The sequence below is a fragment of the Ixodes scapularis genome, unplaced genomic scaffold (genome assembly GCF_016920785.2).
Source record: "Ixodes scapularis isolate PalLabHiFi unplaced genomic scaffold, ASM1692078v2 PGA_scaffold3__209_contigs__length_174095766, whole genome shotgun sequence".
Taxonomy (NCBI): Eukaryota; Metazoa; Arthropoda; class Arachnida; order Ixodida; family Ixodidae; genus Ixodes; species Ixodes scapularis.
Window position 1 is genome coordinate 142,977,446 of NW_024609868.1, and position 15,097 is coordinate 142,992,542.

The 15,097-nt window shown below is 52.0% G+C and overlaps 2 protein-coding genes across 2 annotated transcripts; both read left to right on the plus strand.

The window, feature by feature from the left end:
* The first annotated feature begins 283 nt into the window (after positions 1 to 283).
* LOC121837301 lies at positions 284 to 1,792 on the plus strand. Its single transcript, XM_042292898.1, has 3 exons — positions 284 to 346; positions 1,150 to 1,626; positions 1,724 to 1,792. Exons 1-3 carry the CDS (start codon positions 284 to 286, stop codon positions 1,790 to 1,792), a joined length of 609 nt encoding a protein of 202 aa, XP_042148832.1.
* Positions 1,793 to 2,442: 650 nt separating this feature from the next.
* LOC120850134 lies at positions 2,443 to 3,000 on the plus strand. Its single transcript, XM_040222518.2, has one exon. The coding sequence runs from the start codon at positions 2,518 to 2,520 to the stop codon at positions 2,998 to 3,000; it is 483 nt and encodes a 160-aa protein (XP_040078452.2). The 5' UTR covers positions 2,443 to 2,517.
* Positions 3,001 to 15,097: the final 12,097 nt, after the last annotated feature.

The window sequence follows — 15,097 nt, forward strand, 5'->3', positions numbered from 1 at the left end:
TGATCCTACCCTCCCAACGACATCGGGAGGGTCCAACCCGTCAGAGGTGTATGCAGTCAGCGTCAGTCAGTGTCTCTTCGACTCCAGCATTACATGCAATGTCTGGCCATCCAAAGAAGATCACCAGCTTCTTCCTACCAGCCCCAAAGCGTACATGCCTAGGAAGCGGAGATTCTCAAGGTAAGATATTCCGCAGTTCTTCTTAGCTCATCATGAGTTCTGTTTGTGTAAATGCGTCAATTCAATCACACTGCTTGTTTCCTCGCTTTCCTATCGCTACCAGATGCCTGTTCTGAAAGGCCTCTCGAGCAGTGTCATCGTGAAGTTCAAGGCACAGGCCGTGATGGTAAGTTTTTATAGAACACAATTTGTCGTTTAAAACTTGAATTATGAAAGTTATAAATGGCGTAACTTTTGCAGAAACCAGTCCAACACGTCCCGACATCACGAACGCCGGCGATGTACAACCATCAGCAGAGGGCCGCGCTCCTCGTTCCACGCTGTCCCTGCCGTCCCCAGATTGCTCGGCTGGTGAGTAGTTTTCACTATTTCCAATCGTCTAAAAATTATACATTTATGACCAAAATAGTCTCGCCTACCTGCTATTCTGACGATACGATTTTGTTAGGCAGAGATTTGGAAGAAATTGCGGAAGCTCGATAGTTTTTGATAACGAATCGCTCGAAATACGAGAACAAGAAGCCTTTTCTAAAAGATTAATGTGACCATACGTATTTGACCTCATTTGTGACAACAGGAGCAACTAGCTTTGATGAAGCAAGCAATGCGCATTCGCTCGCCTTCACAAATCCAAAGAGCAGACCCAACGAGGGCGAGTCAGCGCTGTCCAACTGCCGGTCACTTCCAGCCGAAAACTACAGGTTCCCCAGAAACCAAGGCAGTAGATCGTGCCAACGTGATTGGTTTGTGAAATTTCCTTGGCTTTCTTACGAAAGCAAAAGCGACGTAGTCTTTTGTCAAGAATGCCGTCAACGTTACGAAGAACAGGGAAGCGCTAACGCTGGAAGTATGGAGCCAGCCTTTGTCAAGGCTGGGTTTAACAATTGGAAAAAAGCCATAGAAAAGTTTCGATCACATGAAAAGAGCCAGTTTCACGCCGACTCCGTGAGCCGACATTTGTCACGCCAGGGAGGCATTCCTGTTTTGCGTCTTCTATCGCAGCAGTGCAGTAAGCAGCAGGAAGAGGCCAGGGTGGTACTGCGTGTCATAGTGAGCTCACTACGTTACCTCTGCCGCACAGGCCAAGCTCTTCGAGGGCGAGGTAAAGGTGACGGAAATTTGCTCGATTTGCTCGATTTGCTCGAAGAGAGATCCGAGGATGTTCCGGCGCTTAAGACATGGCTGACTAAGAGGGACAAATGGATCAGCGGGGACGTGCAGAATGAACTTATAGAGATTATGGCCCATACTGTACAACGAGAGATCGTAAAGGACGTGAAGTCCAGTCCGTTCTACGGCATCATCGCTGATGGCACTACCGACATAAATGGTGACGAGCAGTTCACCTTTTGTGTGCGGTGGGTGCCGAGCGAGACGCTTGAAGTTCGAGAAGAGTATCTAGGCATGTATAACGCGCCTGACAGCAGAGCCGACACGTTATACTCGGCAATCAAGGACATGATCTTGCGCCTCGGCCTTGACTTTCACTGCTTACGTGGCCACTGCTTTGATGGGGCGGCGAATATGTCAGGCCGTTTTTCAGGAGTGCAGAAAAGAATTAGGGACTCTGAGCCAAGGTCTCTATACGTACACTGCAGCAATCACTGCTTAGATCTGGTACTGCAGGAGGCTAGCAGGAGCTGTGACATAATTGGAGACGCTCTCAGCACTGTTAAAGACGTTTCCAATGCGATCCTTGACTCCAAGAAGCGCAAAAGTGTTTATGCAGACGTAGTAATTGCTACAGGATGCGAGGCGGCTGTGGAGACCAGATCAAGGCCGAACAACTTGCTTCCGCTTTGTCCAACGCGATGGACCGTTAGAGTAAAGTCAATGCAAAGGTTCGTTGAGAATTACGCCAGAGTACAAGAGACACTCAAAGTGTTCTTGCAGACATCAGATTCAGTGACCACCAGCAGCAAGGCAAATTTGAAGGGCTACGAAAGACTTTTGCAGAAATTTGAAACGCTGCTAGGTATCAACATTTCCGTAGCATTATTCGGGCCTTGTGAAGAACTCGTAAGGGCTCTTCAGAGCTCCACATATCGCGCCGCAGGTGCGAAAGAGGCAGCAGAGGCTCTCTGCGAGGCGATCTCCCGACTGCGCTCTGGAACCGCGTTTGACGAGTTGTGGGAGCACACGAGCACAACTGCAGCTCAACTAGGCCTGAAAGAGCCTCGCATCTCAAGGCCTTCAAAACCGCCTATGAGGTACGAGGCAACCGACAGGCCTGCTCAGCCAGTTGCACTTGACACTAAAGCCGCACTGCGCAAGGAGTATTTCACTGCTGCCGACCGAATCATAAGCGAAACAAGGCAGCGCTTTCAGCAGCCTGGCATGGAGCAGCTCGTAAAACTAGAAGACATCTTAATCAGTGCCGCTGGGGGACTTCAGTTTACAGCAGATAAACTAGAGACGGCTTTGGGAGTGCATGCAGTCGATTTTGACCTGTGCAGACTCTCGGCGCAGTTTCTTCTCTTACCAACTCTTGTACGCAACGCTGGTTCTATCACAACCCTGAACATTTTGGAGGTCCTCCAAAAGGGATCGGAAAACATTCGCCTGTTACTGGATCAGGTCGTGAGGTATGTCCAGCTTCTGTTATCCGTACCTGCATCTGCCGCTTCCGGAGAGCGCTCTTTTAGTGGTCTGCGTCGTGTAAAAACGTACTTGCGCAACCGAATGACTCAGAGGAGGTTATCGCACCTTCTGATCTTGCATATGCACAAGGAAAGGACGTCGGCCCTGAATTTAGAGGACGTCATCAGGGAATTTGTGAGCAGAACAGCAGAGCGAGCAGCAACCTTTGGTCCCACATAAGCACATTGCATGTCTTGTACAGTCCTGTGCAAAATGGCTACTGGTTGTGTAAATTACTAGGAATGTATACATGTATTGCAGTTTGTCTATTTGTATCGTGGCGTTTCACTTGTTGCCTACATGTAATACTTTTTTGCATCCGTCTATGTATAAACAGAAAATACTACCTTACCTTAATACGTATTTGTAGAACATAGTATGTCTGTTAAGGCTCTGTTATACTCCGACGTAACGCGCGCGCAAGCGAACGCTGGCCGAAGTCGGCTACGTCACGTCAGTCACGCCGCGCGCGTCAAAAATTCGCCCTCTTTATACTCCGGCGGCCCTGGCGACTCCCGCGGCGCGCGCCGGTGGGCCGCCGGCGCGGCGCATGCGCAGAATCTGACTACAAGGACACGTTTCCTGCGAGAGTGCGCCACTTCCGGTTCCTTTTCGTTTCGAATAGCAGACGAGAATCCTCGCACTTCTTGAGCGGCAAGTTCGAGCGATGGCGTGGACGTACCTTGCACGACGAAAACTCGGGTTTGCACTGTTGGTGCACTACCTGCGCCGGAAGCGTAGGCGGTCAATGTACATGCGGTACATCTTTGACAGGCGCACGGTCTACGGTACTCAAGCTTACTCGTGTCGTAGACACACGGGTGAGGACGAATTCCCTCGATCACCTTCTCGACGATCGAGTCCGACTCTTCGAACATGACGCCACACGGAGTGGTGCTCCCGTCGTCTGCTATTGCTCGTATTCACCTCGAGGGTTACCGGGAGCCAGCGCGTGATGCATCCTGGTCCGGCGCGGCCGGCGCGGCCGGTGCGGAATACGGCATGCTCCATTTTGGCGTCGAGGCGGTCAGGCTGCGTCGAACGCCGCCGGTCGCGTCGGTTACGCCACGACGCCGGAGTATAGAGTGTCGGGTTTTGGCCGACGTGACGTCGCTGTGACGCGCTCGCACGCGCGCACGCGTTACGTCGGAGTATAACAGAGCCTTTAGTGTCGTGGTGTTTCATTTGTTGCTACATGTAACCCTTTTTTTGCATCCGTGTACATATAAATAGAGAAAATACCATCTTGCCTGAATATGTATTTGTAGAGCAGAGTATGTCTCTGTATCGTGGTGTTTCATGTGTTGCCTACATGTAGTCCTTCTTTGCATTCGTGTATATATAAACAGAGAAAATACTATCTTGCCTTAATATGTATTTTTAGAAGATAGCATGTCTCTTTGTATCGTGTTGTTTCATTTGTTACCTACATGCAATCCTTTTTTGCGCCCCTGTATATATAAACAGAGAAAATACCATCTTGCCATAATATGAATTTGTAGACCATCAATAAAGAAGTGATCTCTGAAAACTTATTATGTACAGTTCCTTCTTGATGATATACAGTATTTAGCAATTAGGAGCACTGCGTAAGAAAATTGTTTTCTCATGCAGAAAATAGAAACCGCACAGGACCTAGTGAAAGGAACAAAAACGAACCCGCTAGGATAGTGTTTTCTCTCAAACGAAACTCAGATCGTAATATTTAAATTATTTTTAGTAAAAAAAAAAAAAAGTACATCATACAAAAAACGACAAAAAGGAACATGGCTTTAGCCCCCCCACTCACGATATACTTCCGGCGTCCCTGGATAGACGGATAGACGCCGCCTCCTTCTCTCTTTCCGATTGCACCCTCTCCGCACGAATGGGACGGCCGGAGAAGCGTTCGCGCGCTTCGGCATTTCGGAGGCCATTGGTCAGGGTCCCCCGATTCTCCTGCTCAGCGGGCACGGCGGAACTGCTCGCGATCATAGCTCGCGAAATGTCACTTCGGAATGCAAACAACACTCTTCCCTGTCCCAACGTAGTGCTGCAGCCGGTATAGGTTTGTACCAGGGCCGTACCCAGAAAAAAATTTCGGGGGGGGGGGGGGGGGGGGGGGGTTTCGGGGACGACGGCGGCCATTTTGAAAATGTCTATTGTCTTATTTTCGCCTATGAATCATGTGCATCGGTGGCATATAATGGAGAGTTATAGCAAACCTAAGAACCGGTCCCGGTTTGGTACCCGGTAGCCGACCAGCGCCACTGCGCGTGCGCAGAGGTGGAGGTTAAAATCGGCTGGCTGCAAGTGCACCGACCAGGGCCGTACGCAGAAAAAAATTGCGGGGGGGGGGGGGGGGGGGAGGGGGTCAGAACCCCCTAACCTCCCCCCCCCCCCCCTGGTTACGGCCCTGGTTTGTACCTTACTGGAGAGTTTAAGTATTGCACGTAGAAGCAAACGCAAGCGGTGTGCCCACATGGCGCGTTTTTCCGGGCGTCTAGACGCGCGTCTCGGCTTGGCGCGCGCGCTAAGCCAGGCGCGTGAGCCCAGTCAAACCACACGCAGCGCTACCGAGCAGCGCTTCGCGTCTGCGTTTCCGAAGCGTCTGCGCAACGTAGCCATACGCGCTTAAAGGGATGCTGAACCGAAATCTGGATTCCTTAAAACACGCGGCAAAAGCGTGCAGCGGGATGCTACAAACGCCAAAACATCACTCATACAGCGATATCTCGAACGGATGACCGTATTTTTTTTAAAAAAAGAGGCGCATTTGGCAGGAATGTTGATGTCATGTTTTTCCGAGAAGGGGAGGGAACGGCCTCGCGTCTTCTCCGCCTCGCGGCCTTGAGGGAGCGAAGCGAAAAGAGGAGGAAACTATACCTGTTTTCACCTCAAGAACCATAGGAAAAAAAGTCCGGCTTCTCGCGGATGATTACTAATTTTCACCTTTAGGTGGAGATTTAAGATATATTTATTAGCATTTTAGAGTGGATACACGTTATCTTATCAGGGAGTACACGTTTCAAACGCCAAAAGCATCGCCTGTGCCTCCGACAACCAAATCTGGCGAGAACTATTTCGCGCGGCTAATGAACAATGCGCAAAACTTACTGTTTTCTTGAGGTGAAAACGGGTATACGTATCTTGACGGTCACGCGCCTCGTCGGCCTGGTTCAATCTCGACTTCTTTTTCCAAAAATATGGCCGTCCATTTGAGATATCGATCTACTACCTTATTGAAAATTCCATCAGGCTACGTAATTTGGGACACTGACTGCCAGTCAGCAGCCTTGGTGGAACGTGATGGACCATCAGACGTCATCTGATGGTCCATCAGATGACGTCTGACTGCCACTGCCAAGGTAATTTCATCAACAAGGGCAGCATTTATATAAGAGTAAAGCTATACGCACTCATAAATATCGCCAAATGCCTCGATAAAACAAAATGTTCGAGAAAAAAAATCAGGATGTCTTGGTGGTGATTCTGACTGTACATCGATTGTCTCTGACTGTACGTCAGAAAGCTTTGACGTGCAGACAGACGTACGGTCAAAGGACGTAAAGTTCGTTCGGATACCACTATTTCGTCAAATCTATGAATACGAAAAGTAATCTATACACGAGAAAACGATTTTGGGACGTGAGCCCATAAAACCGCTGACGTTAGAGATATGACACGCAACCGACCGACAACCTTGATCAGAAGCCCGCCGAAGCGCCGAACACGACACTTCGCACTTCGCCCATAGATGCTTCGCCGAGCTTTCATGAACGATCGCTCTCGACTCGTTTTGTTTGCCCGCTCGCTCCAACCTGTCGATCCTGCCCGGGCTCTACAATGTCTTATGTTTTAGTAGAATTTCTACTCGACAATACCCAGCCTGTTGTGAGTTCCGACGATGTAAGGGACTTTAGCGGTGTAGTTGAAGTCGACAGGGTGTACCAGGTCTACTGGGCCGGTGATGCGCGAACAAAAGGATCGTTCTACGACGCGAAAGTACTCTACATGGCAGGTGAGTAGAACTGAAGTACGGCGAGTGATGTACGAGTGCTTTGCATAACATGCTGACGGCTTAACTGCATTTGCAGCCAAAGCATTTCGTATAAAACGAATAGTCAAATCGATTTTCTGCAGTGGTGGCGTAGCATAGCGGTTAAGGTGTCCGATTTGTACGCATGTGGTCGCGGGTTCGATGCGCGGTGGTGCTGCTTTTTTTTTTTTTCTCGAACATTTTGTTTTATTGAGGCATTTGGCGATATTTATGAGTGCGTATAGCCTTACTCTTATATAAATGCTGCCCTTGTTGATGAAATTCCCTTGGCAGTGGCAGTCAGACGTCATCTGATGGACCATCAGATGACGTCTGATGGTCCATCACGTTCCACTAACGCTGCTGACTGGCAGTCAGTGTCCCAAATTACGTAGCTTGATGGAATTTTCAATAGGGTCCTTCAGTCGTTTTGCCTCCAGTCTATTTTTTATGTGCTGCCATTCCTTTCCTTCGTGATATTCCTCCCCCGCGGCAATGGAGAGGAGCCACCTCAGCCTTGACGTGAAGTAGTCCCACGTCGGCCTGGCGTTGGTGTGACATTCCACCATGGCAGCACGCCAACCAAATGGACTGCAGACCCGGCAGGACAATTGCCGGGGCTACGTCCGAATTGTCGGTACCTCCGAGGTTCAAATACTTAAAGACTGGCCACTCAATTTCAAAATGCTGCCCAAATGCCACCCTGAGTTCGTCCCAGAAGAGATACGCATTTGAGCACTCGACGAAGACGTGCTGTATCGTCTCACTCGCGCCACACAGGTCGCAGTTTGTAGACCAGGGGACGAAAACACCCCTCGCGGTTAACCACACCTTCACAGGCAGCACCTCGAGGTGGAGTCGGACGAAGAAGTCCTTAGTGGATGCCGGGACAGGGAACCTCCGCACCCGCTTGAAGAGCCCGGCTGCGCAAAGGGGAACCGTCTCCATTCTGTAGAGGGGAACTGGGAGCACTATGGCGAGTGTGTCCCAGTACAGCGTCTTGCGGCTGGCAGCAAGTAGGTATTCCCAAGAGAAGTGGACCAGGAAGAACTCCACTGAGGCGGCGATTTCTGCGTAGAACCGCAGACCCGCTCCCCTGGTGGTGCGACCTGTGGTACTGACCATCCATCTGCCGAGGTATGGGTAGCCGAGGTAATGTAGGGCACTTAAAAAGAGGGGGTCCCGCCTGTCTCTGAAGAGAAGGAAGCGCTGCACGTGGAGCTTCAGCACCACGTTCACGAGGCCCAGACCTCCGGCCGCTAAACTGAGGAAGAGGTTGCTGCGCCGCGTCCTCTCCATCGTCGACCTCCAGATAAAGCTCGCCCAGCTTCGGTGAATACGATTGGCAGTTGACTCGGGACACACGGCAGCTTGTGCCCAGTAGAGTACCGCTGGATATGAAGTAGAGTTGCAGACGTACGCTCTATTAAAGAGCGATAACCGCCTGCCGAGCCACGGGGACAGCTTCGCCTGAATGGCGTTGGTCTTCTGACGCCACTTTTCCACCGTGGGCCCACGTTCTCCAATCGGCGCTCCCAGGTAGCTATCAACCGTTGTTCCCCATTCGATGTCTGCGAAGATTGTGGGCGTTGTGGCCCAATCCCCCAGCCAAGCACCGATGGACTTCTGCCGGTTGACCTCTGCTCCAGACGCTTGGGAGAACACCGCGACGTGCTGCAGAGCAGCCTCAACCTGAGCCTTGGAGGTGCAAATCAAAGCCACATCATCGGCGTAAGCCAGGAGCTTCACGTGTTGATCGCCCATCTGCAGTCCTTGTATGGTTGTGTCTCGGATGATGGCCCGGCAGAGGGGCTCCAGTTGTAGGGCGAAGAGTATGGGAGAGAGCGGGCAGCCCTGTCGCACCGAGCGGCCTATCGGTATTGAGCGCCCTTTATCGCCATTGACGAGAAGTCTCGTCGATATGTCTCGGTAGCAGAGGCCCACCCAGTCCAACATTCCGTCCCCGACCTCACATTTCTTCAGCACAGCCCTTAGGAACTCGTGGGACAGCCGGTCAAAGGCTTGGCTCATGTCGAGTTGAAGGACCGCCAAAGGCTGGTGTCCCTCACTACTTGCCTCCCTGACGATACGCATGGCGTGGAGGTTTCGCGCTATGGAACGCCCCCGTAGACCGTAAGCTTGATGGTCGCCCACCACGCACCGAAGTTCAAGATCCAACCTTCTCGCCAAAATTTTGGCAAGAATTTTGTAGTCCCCACAGAGAAGACTGATGGGCCTGTAGTCCGTCACTGCTGGGTCGGAGCTGTTGCCTGCCTTCTTCGGGATGAGCACCGTAAGACTTTCCCTCATGGACGGAGGGAAAAGCTTTCGCTGAAAGATATCTTGGTATACCTCTACCAGAATGGGGCAGAGGAGGTCCGCATACCTTTTGTAGAACTCTGCGCCGATTCCATCCGGTCCGGGCGCTTTGTTGCCGGACAGCTTCTTGATGGCTCGCCGTACCTCAGACTCCCTGATTGGGGCGTTTATTAAGTCTTTTATATCGTCCGGGACGGCGGCAAGCTCTTGGAGGTACGTGTGGTGGGTACTGGCATCGCATTCCTGTTTGCTAAAAAGTCTTTTGTAGTGCGATTCAAACGCTGCCGCCACCTCTTCCTGCCCGCTCACCAGGTGGCCTTCGTACCGCACATTGGAGATGTGGTTTGCCTGCGCGCGCTTCCTTTCGAAGGTCCGGAAAATCTTAGTGGGCTGGGTCTCGCCCTCCAGGTTTAGCTCTTGGCTCCTCACCTGGGCGCCCCGCAACCTTTCCTCCATCATCTCCTGCAGGCGTGTCTTGCAGTATCGAATGTCCTCAGCGAAGGTGCCAGGCCTCTTCTCCTCTTCCTCGAGTATGATGCGGAGTGTGCCCGTCAGGGCCTGCTCTTCCTGCCTGGCCTCGGTTGCCCTGGTGTGTGAGAAGGCCTCGGCAAGCTCTCGCAGCTCTTCTTTGAAGGCCTCCCACGTGCAGGCGTCTACCACCCTCCCGAAGTTCTCCAGGCGTTGCTGCACCCTCGCTGAGAACTCTTGGCTGTCTAGGATGGCCATGTTCATTTTCCAGGACCCTCTCACACGACGCTTAGTCGCCACGTCGCTTTTCAGCTCGGTGGTGACGAGGCCGTGATCCGAGAAGGGCACCATCTTGACGCTGTAAGAGGAAGCCCCTGCAAGAAGTCCGCCGGAAACGTAAAGGCGATCTAGCCTTGCGTGGGACCCTCCCTGCCATCTCGTGTAACGCGGCATGAATCCCGGGAACCCAGAAGTGACGTCCACCAGGTCGTTGTCTCGTAGTACGTCGCGAAGCGTAGTGGCACTGCTGTCTTTCCCGGTAACACCACCGGCCCTGTCTGTAGAGCTGAGAACGCAGTTGAAATCTCCCCCGAGCACGATGTCCCCAGGGGTGTCCAACTTGTGCCTCATCGTCTCGAAGAAAACCCGTCGCTCGCTTAGGCTGTTCGGAGCATACACCGAGATAAACCGTATTAGTTGGTCACCGATGAGGCAGTCCGCCGTCGCGCAGCGCCCATCGTCGCCCAGGTCCCGGTCCACAACGGCGATGTCCCCCCGCTTCCGCACGAGCACCGCCGTTCCCCCAGAAAACCTCGTTGTGAGCGTGTGGATACAGTAAAAATCGTGCCCGAAGGCACGCACGAACGACTTGGCCATCTCTGGCGTCGATAACTTTGTCTCTTGAATGAAAGCGATATCTACCATTTCCCTATTTAGTAAATCGAGGAGCCACTGTTTCCGCTTCCAGGCGATCAAGCTGACCATATTTAGAGTTCCAATTTTTAAAATACTTTTCCGCGGGCCTTGACCCATGTTCGGTTCGTGGGAGGGGGGGTGGATAAAAGCTCAAGGAAAAATAGGGAGAGGGTCTTCTGTGGGAGAGGGGGCTCCGTCCGGTGGAGAGGGGTCTTCGTTTTTCTTCCCCCTCAACTTCATTTTGTTCGCCCGCTCTTCCTCCGATGCCTGGGTTGCTTTTTTCCTGTTGTTTTTCCTTTTCGTTGGGGCCGGCTGCCACCCTTCGCTGTCCTTGGCTGACGTGTGCTCGGCGACGCATTCCGGTTCTCCGTCAACAAAGGCCGGGGGAATAGACGGGTTTGTCGCTTCCCCTGTTTCCTCTGGCTCAATGGCGACGGGAGCCGGGGAGGCCGTAGCCTCTCCGGCCGCTGCTGCCGCCGCTTCAACGTTGGCCACCTTGTCTCCCTCGCTGGCTCCACAGGGCTGGTCGTCGACGTTTTCCACGATATTTGGGAGGCTCACGGCGTGTGTCTCCAACTCTTCCATGTCGGCATTGTCAAGCTGCTCTCCGAAGTGCTCGGGCCTCCTGACGCCGCAGGTCATGTCCGCGTATGATCGCGTGCACTGTTCCGGCTCGTGACCGAACCCACGACACACTCTGCACCATGGAGCCACACACTGTCGCCGCATATGGCCGACCCTCTCGCAGCGCAGGCAGAGGGGCGGCCGCCCCGGCACCGAGAACAGCACCTTCGTACCGTCGATGTTTCCCTGATGCGGCAGCTTGTCCGGGCCGACGCCGTCTCCCAGGATCATGGTGACGTTCCTGGTGGTAGTTTCCTGGTTCCCGAAGCCCTCTCGTCTCCACATTTCACGCTCGACGTGCTTGACTCGGCCGAATGGCGTAAGCAGTTGTTTGACAACTTCGTCCGGTGTCGGGATGGGCACCCAGTGCACCTTCACAGTGAGTTCTCTCACGCTAGGGTCTATGACAAGGCATCTTTTCCCTTTGACGACCAGTTCCGACCTGGCGGCCAGAACGTCTCTTGATTCAGCGCTGTGGAGGGTCACCATCCAAACGTGATTGAACTGGAGAGGGCCCAGGCCGGCGATCTCCTCCATGTTCAGCACGCCTTTGAGTGCGTCCCCGAAGTCCTCGATTCGGTACGGTCTCGCCGAAGGGTCCCCGTGCAGAATAACAGTGTTGAGAGCGTTCTGACCTTTTGGCAGTTGCGGCAGGATGACCTTGTACTCAGTCGACGTGGTAGCCATGACGGAAGAAACCCGGCCGGGGGCGGCCGTACTCGCTGCTCCGCGGGAGCTCATTTCCGTGCGACCTCCTTCGACGGGAGCGCGCGGGAAACTGTCCCTATGCTACGCCACCGTTACAGAAACTCGATTTGACTATTCGTTTTATACGAGATCCTTCGGCTGCAAATGCAGTTAAGCCGTCAGCATGTTATGCAAAGCACTCGCACATCACTCGCCGTACTTCAGTTCTACTCACCTACCATGTAGAGTACTTTCGCGCCGTAGAACGATCCTTTTGTTCGCGCGTCACCGGCCCAGTAGACCTGGTACACCTTGTCGTCTTCAACTACACCGCTAAAGTCCCTTACATCGTCGGAACACACAACAGGCTGGGTCTTGTCGAGTAGAAATTCTACTAAAACATAAGACATTGTAGAGCCCGGGCAGGATCGACAGGTTGGAGCAAGCGGGCAAACAAAACGAGTCGAGAGCGATCGTTCATGAAAGCTCGGCGAAGCCTCTATGGGCGAAGCGAAGTGCGAAGTGTCGTGTTCGGCGCTTCGGCGGGCTTCTGATCAAGGTTGTCGGTCGGTTGCGTATCATATCTCTAACGTCAGCGGTTTTATGGGCTCACGTCCCGAAATCGTTTTCTCGTGCATAGATTACTTTTCGTATTCATAGATTTGACGAAATAGTGGTATCCGAACGAACTTTACGTGCTTTGACCGTACGTCTGTCTGCACGTCAAAGCTTTCTGACGTACAGTCAGAGACAATCGATGTACAGTCAGAATCACCACCAAGACGTCCTGATGGCATTTCGCGGCGGCCGACTGCCACCAGGAAACCACCAGAAAGCCGACAAGCGGGGTCTGACTGGAGTTTGACTGTCGGTCAGAGTAACTTGTTGGCCAATCAGACATGCTTGACGTATAGTCAGGCACAGTCAGCGGTCCACTAGAAAACATTGACTACCAAACAGGGTTACATTGATGGATTTTTCCTTCGGGTAGTAGTGTTGTACGTATTGTAGCGTCCCACCTACATCTTCAGCATTGTATTTTTTTTTTTTGAAATCCAAATTACGGTTTACCATACCTTTAAAGGGACAATGAAGATGATTTTAATTATTTTTTTTAAATGGTGTTTTTATGCTTCTTGGGAACATAGCATGCTGCCCAATTTTTTGTAGCCATTTGTGACGCGTATTTCTGTGCCTACGAAAGAAGTAAAGAAACCGAAACTGAACAATCTCCATTTTCGTTTCTGGGCCTCCAAAAACGGAGGTGACGTAGGAGTGACGTCAAGTGTGAATAGTCGGTATCGGTAGTATTTAGGAGATCGAGATTCTGGTTACCGCGGTGGGTTATAGCGGCGCGGTCGTTTCGTCGAATCTGTCAACATGGACGGCAATGCCGCTCTCGCGAGCGAGTTCGAGCTCCCGTTCAGTAACCCAACACACACGGAACGGGAGTACGTGTGTGGCGGCCTCCGCCGTCACCCGAGGGAGAGCGCCCAGCCGGTAACGACGGTAACGAGCGGCCCGCATGCCGAAGTGCCCATAGTTGCTCGTTGGCCGTTTCGCGTCCAGCGTAGCAAAGAAAAAAACAATTATGCTGCTTTATTTACGGGTTAGTAATCCTTTCCGGTCCGATTTATACTTTTCATGCTTACTCAAGCGGAAATTAGAACAGTATTCCTAAAAACCGAGAACCAAAACGTGACCGAGGGCGCGTCTCTCGTTTCGACCAATCGCTGAGGCGTCTCTTGTGACGTCGCGCTTCTTGGCCTCGCATCGGTCACGTGAGCTCTGCTTCTCCTGGCTTCTCCCGCAACTCTCGGGGCGTCGCCCCAGTCGATTCAGGTACGATTATTACCGCGACTGTTTAATTGATTTGCGCGGTTCACAAGCGCCGGTTTCGGCTGAAATTTGGGCAACGTGGCCTGAGACGTGCCTGGAAGCCAGTTCAATCGCCAAAAAGATGTCCGAAATTGCCTTTATTGTCCCTTTAAGGGGCCCTGCAATTACTTTTTTACTCCTTTTTAATTTGCATCAAACCTGAGCGCACTGAACTTAGTAACTTAATAAAACTTTTCTCTTCTAGAATTTCGCTTTATTTTAAAAGTTATAGGCAAATTAAAATTACAAAAACAAACAAAAAATAACCTCCTTCATGACGTCCTTGGTAGCTGAGTGGCCATGAACTAGAGGAGGGGTGGTGAGCTTAGCGAGCGCTCACGGGCTGCCGCACTCCGTGTCGACGGCGCGAGAGGGCGCCACTAAAGCATGTTCTGGATAGGCTGTATGCAGCGGGCAGGGTGTCGTCCCAATCCGGCTGAAGCCTCAATTCGGCTATTGCCTCAATTCGGCTAAAAGTTTCAATTCGGCTGGACGTTCCAGTTCGCAGCGGGCAGCCAGAGCGGCTCTCATTGCATTTGCTGCGCGACTAAACACTAGTTCGGCATGACACTTCATTGGCCACAAACGACAGCAAACACGGGGTAAAGATCAGAGGCCAGATTCACGAAACGATCTTACGCCAAAGATGTGCGTAAGACAAAACTTAAGAACAAATCCGTATTCACGAAACGAAATTTTCGTAAGTTTTGCGCAGGTTACGACGAAATTCTACGACAGCTCCGAAGCTGTCTTACGCACTTCTTATGATCAAATCAGCATGGCCGACAGCGTCGCTCAGTTGGTCGCGACAACCAACGGATGTTTATTTTTCTACGTGCGCTTCTCACGCGTCCCGACTTCAAGCAGCAAAAAACAAGTAAAAAGTACTCGAAACAGACCACGACAAACGAACAAGAACGCTGGATCCACAGACACCCGGGAAAAACTCCAAGGGCCACGAGTACGGACTCCGACCGATCGGCAGATAGGCCTAGCAGGCACTCCGACTCGGCGCAGCGATGATCTGACGGTCCTTGGCGAAGACCGTCTGCCCACGACCGGCTGGCGTGCTGAGTGGAATATGTCCGCGCGACCCTTGTGGACCCTTCCCGTATTATAGTTTGATCGCTGACCTCAATTCTAGATTAAGAGGTCAATCTCTTCCTCTTGTCATCTCCTTGTTTTCCGAGGCAACGGTGACGAACGCTGTCGTCGAAAAGGGGCTCTCATCGATTCTATCTCTGTTTTGTGTGATATTAAGCTCAAATAAACGCCGTATGGATTACCTTCGCAACATGGTATGTACACTTTGTTATTAGAATTCCATTTTATTCTGACACGACTGCACCTCACTGTCGATCGCTGTAA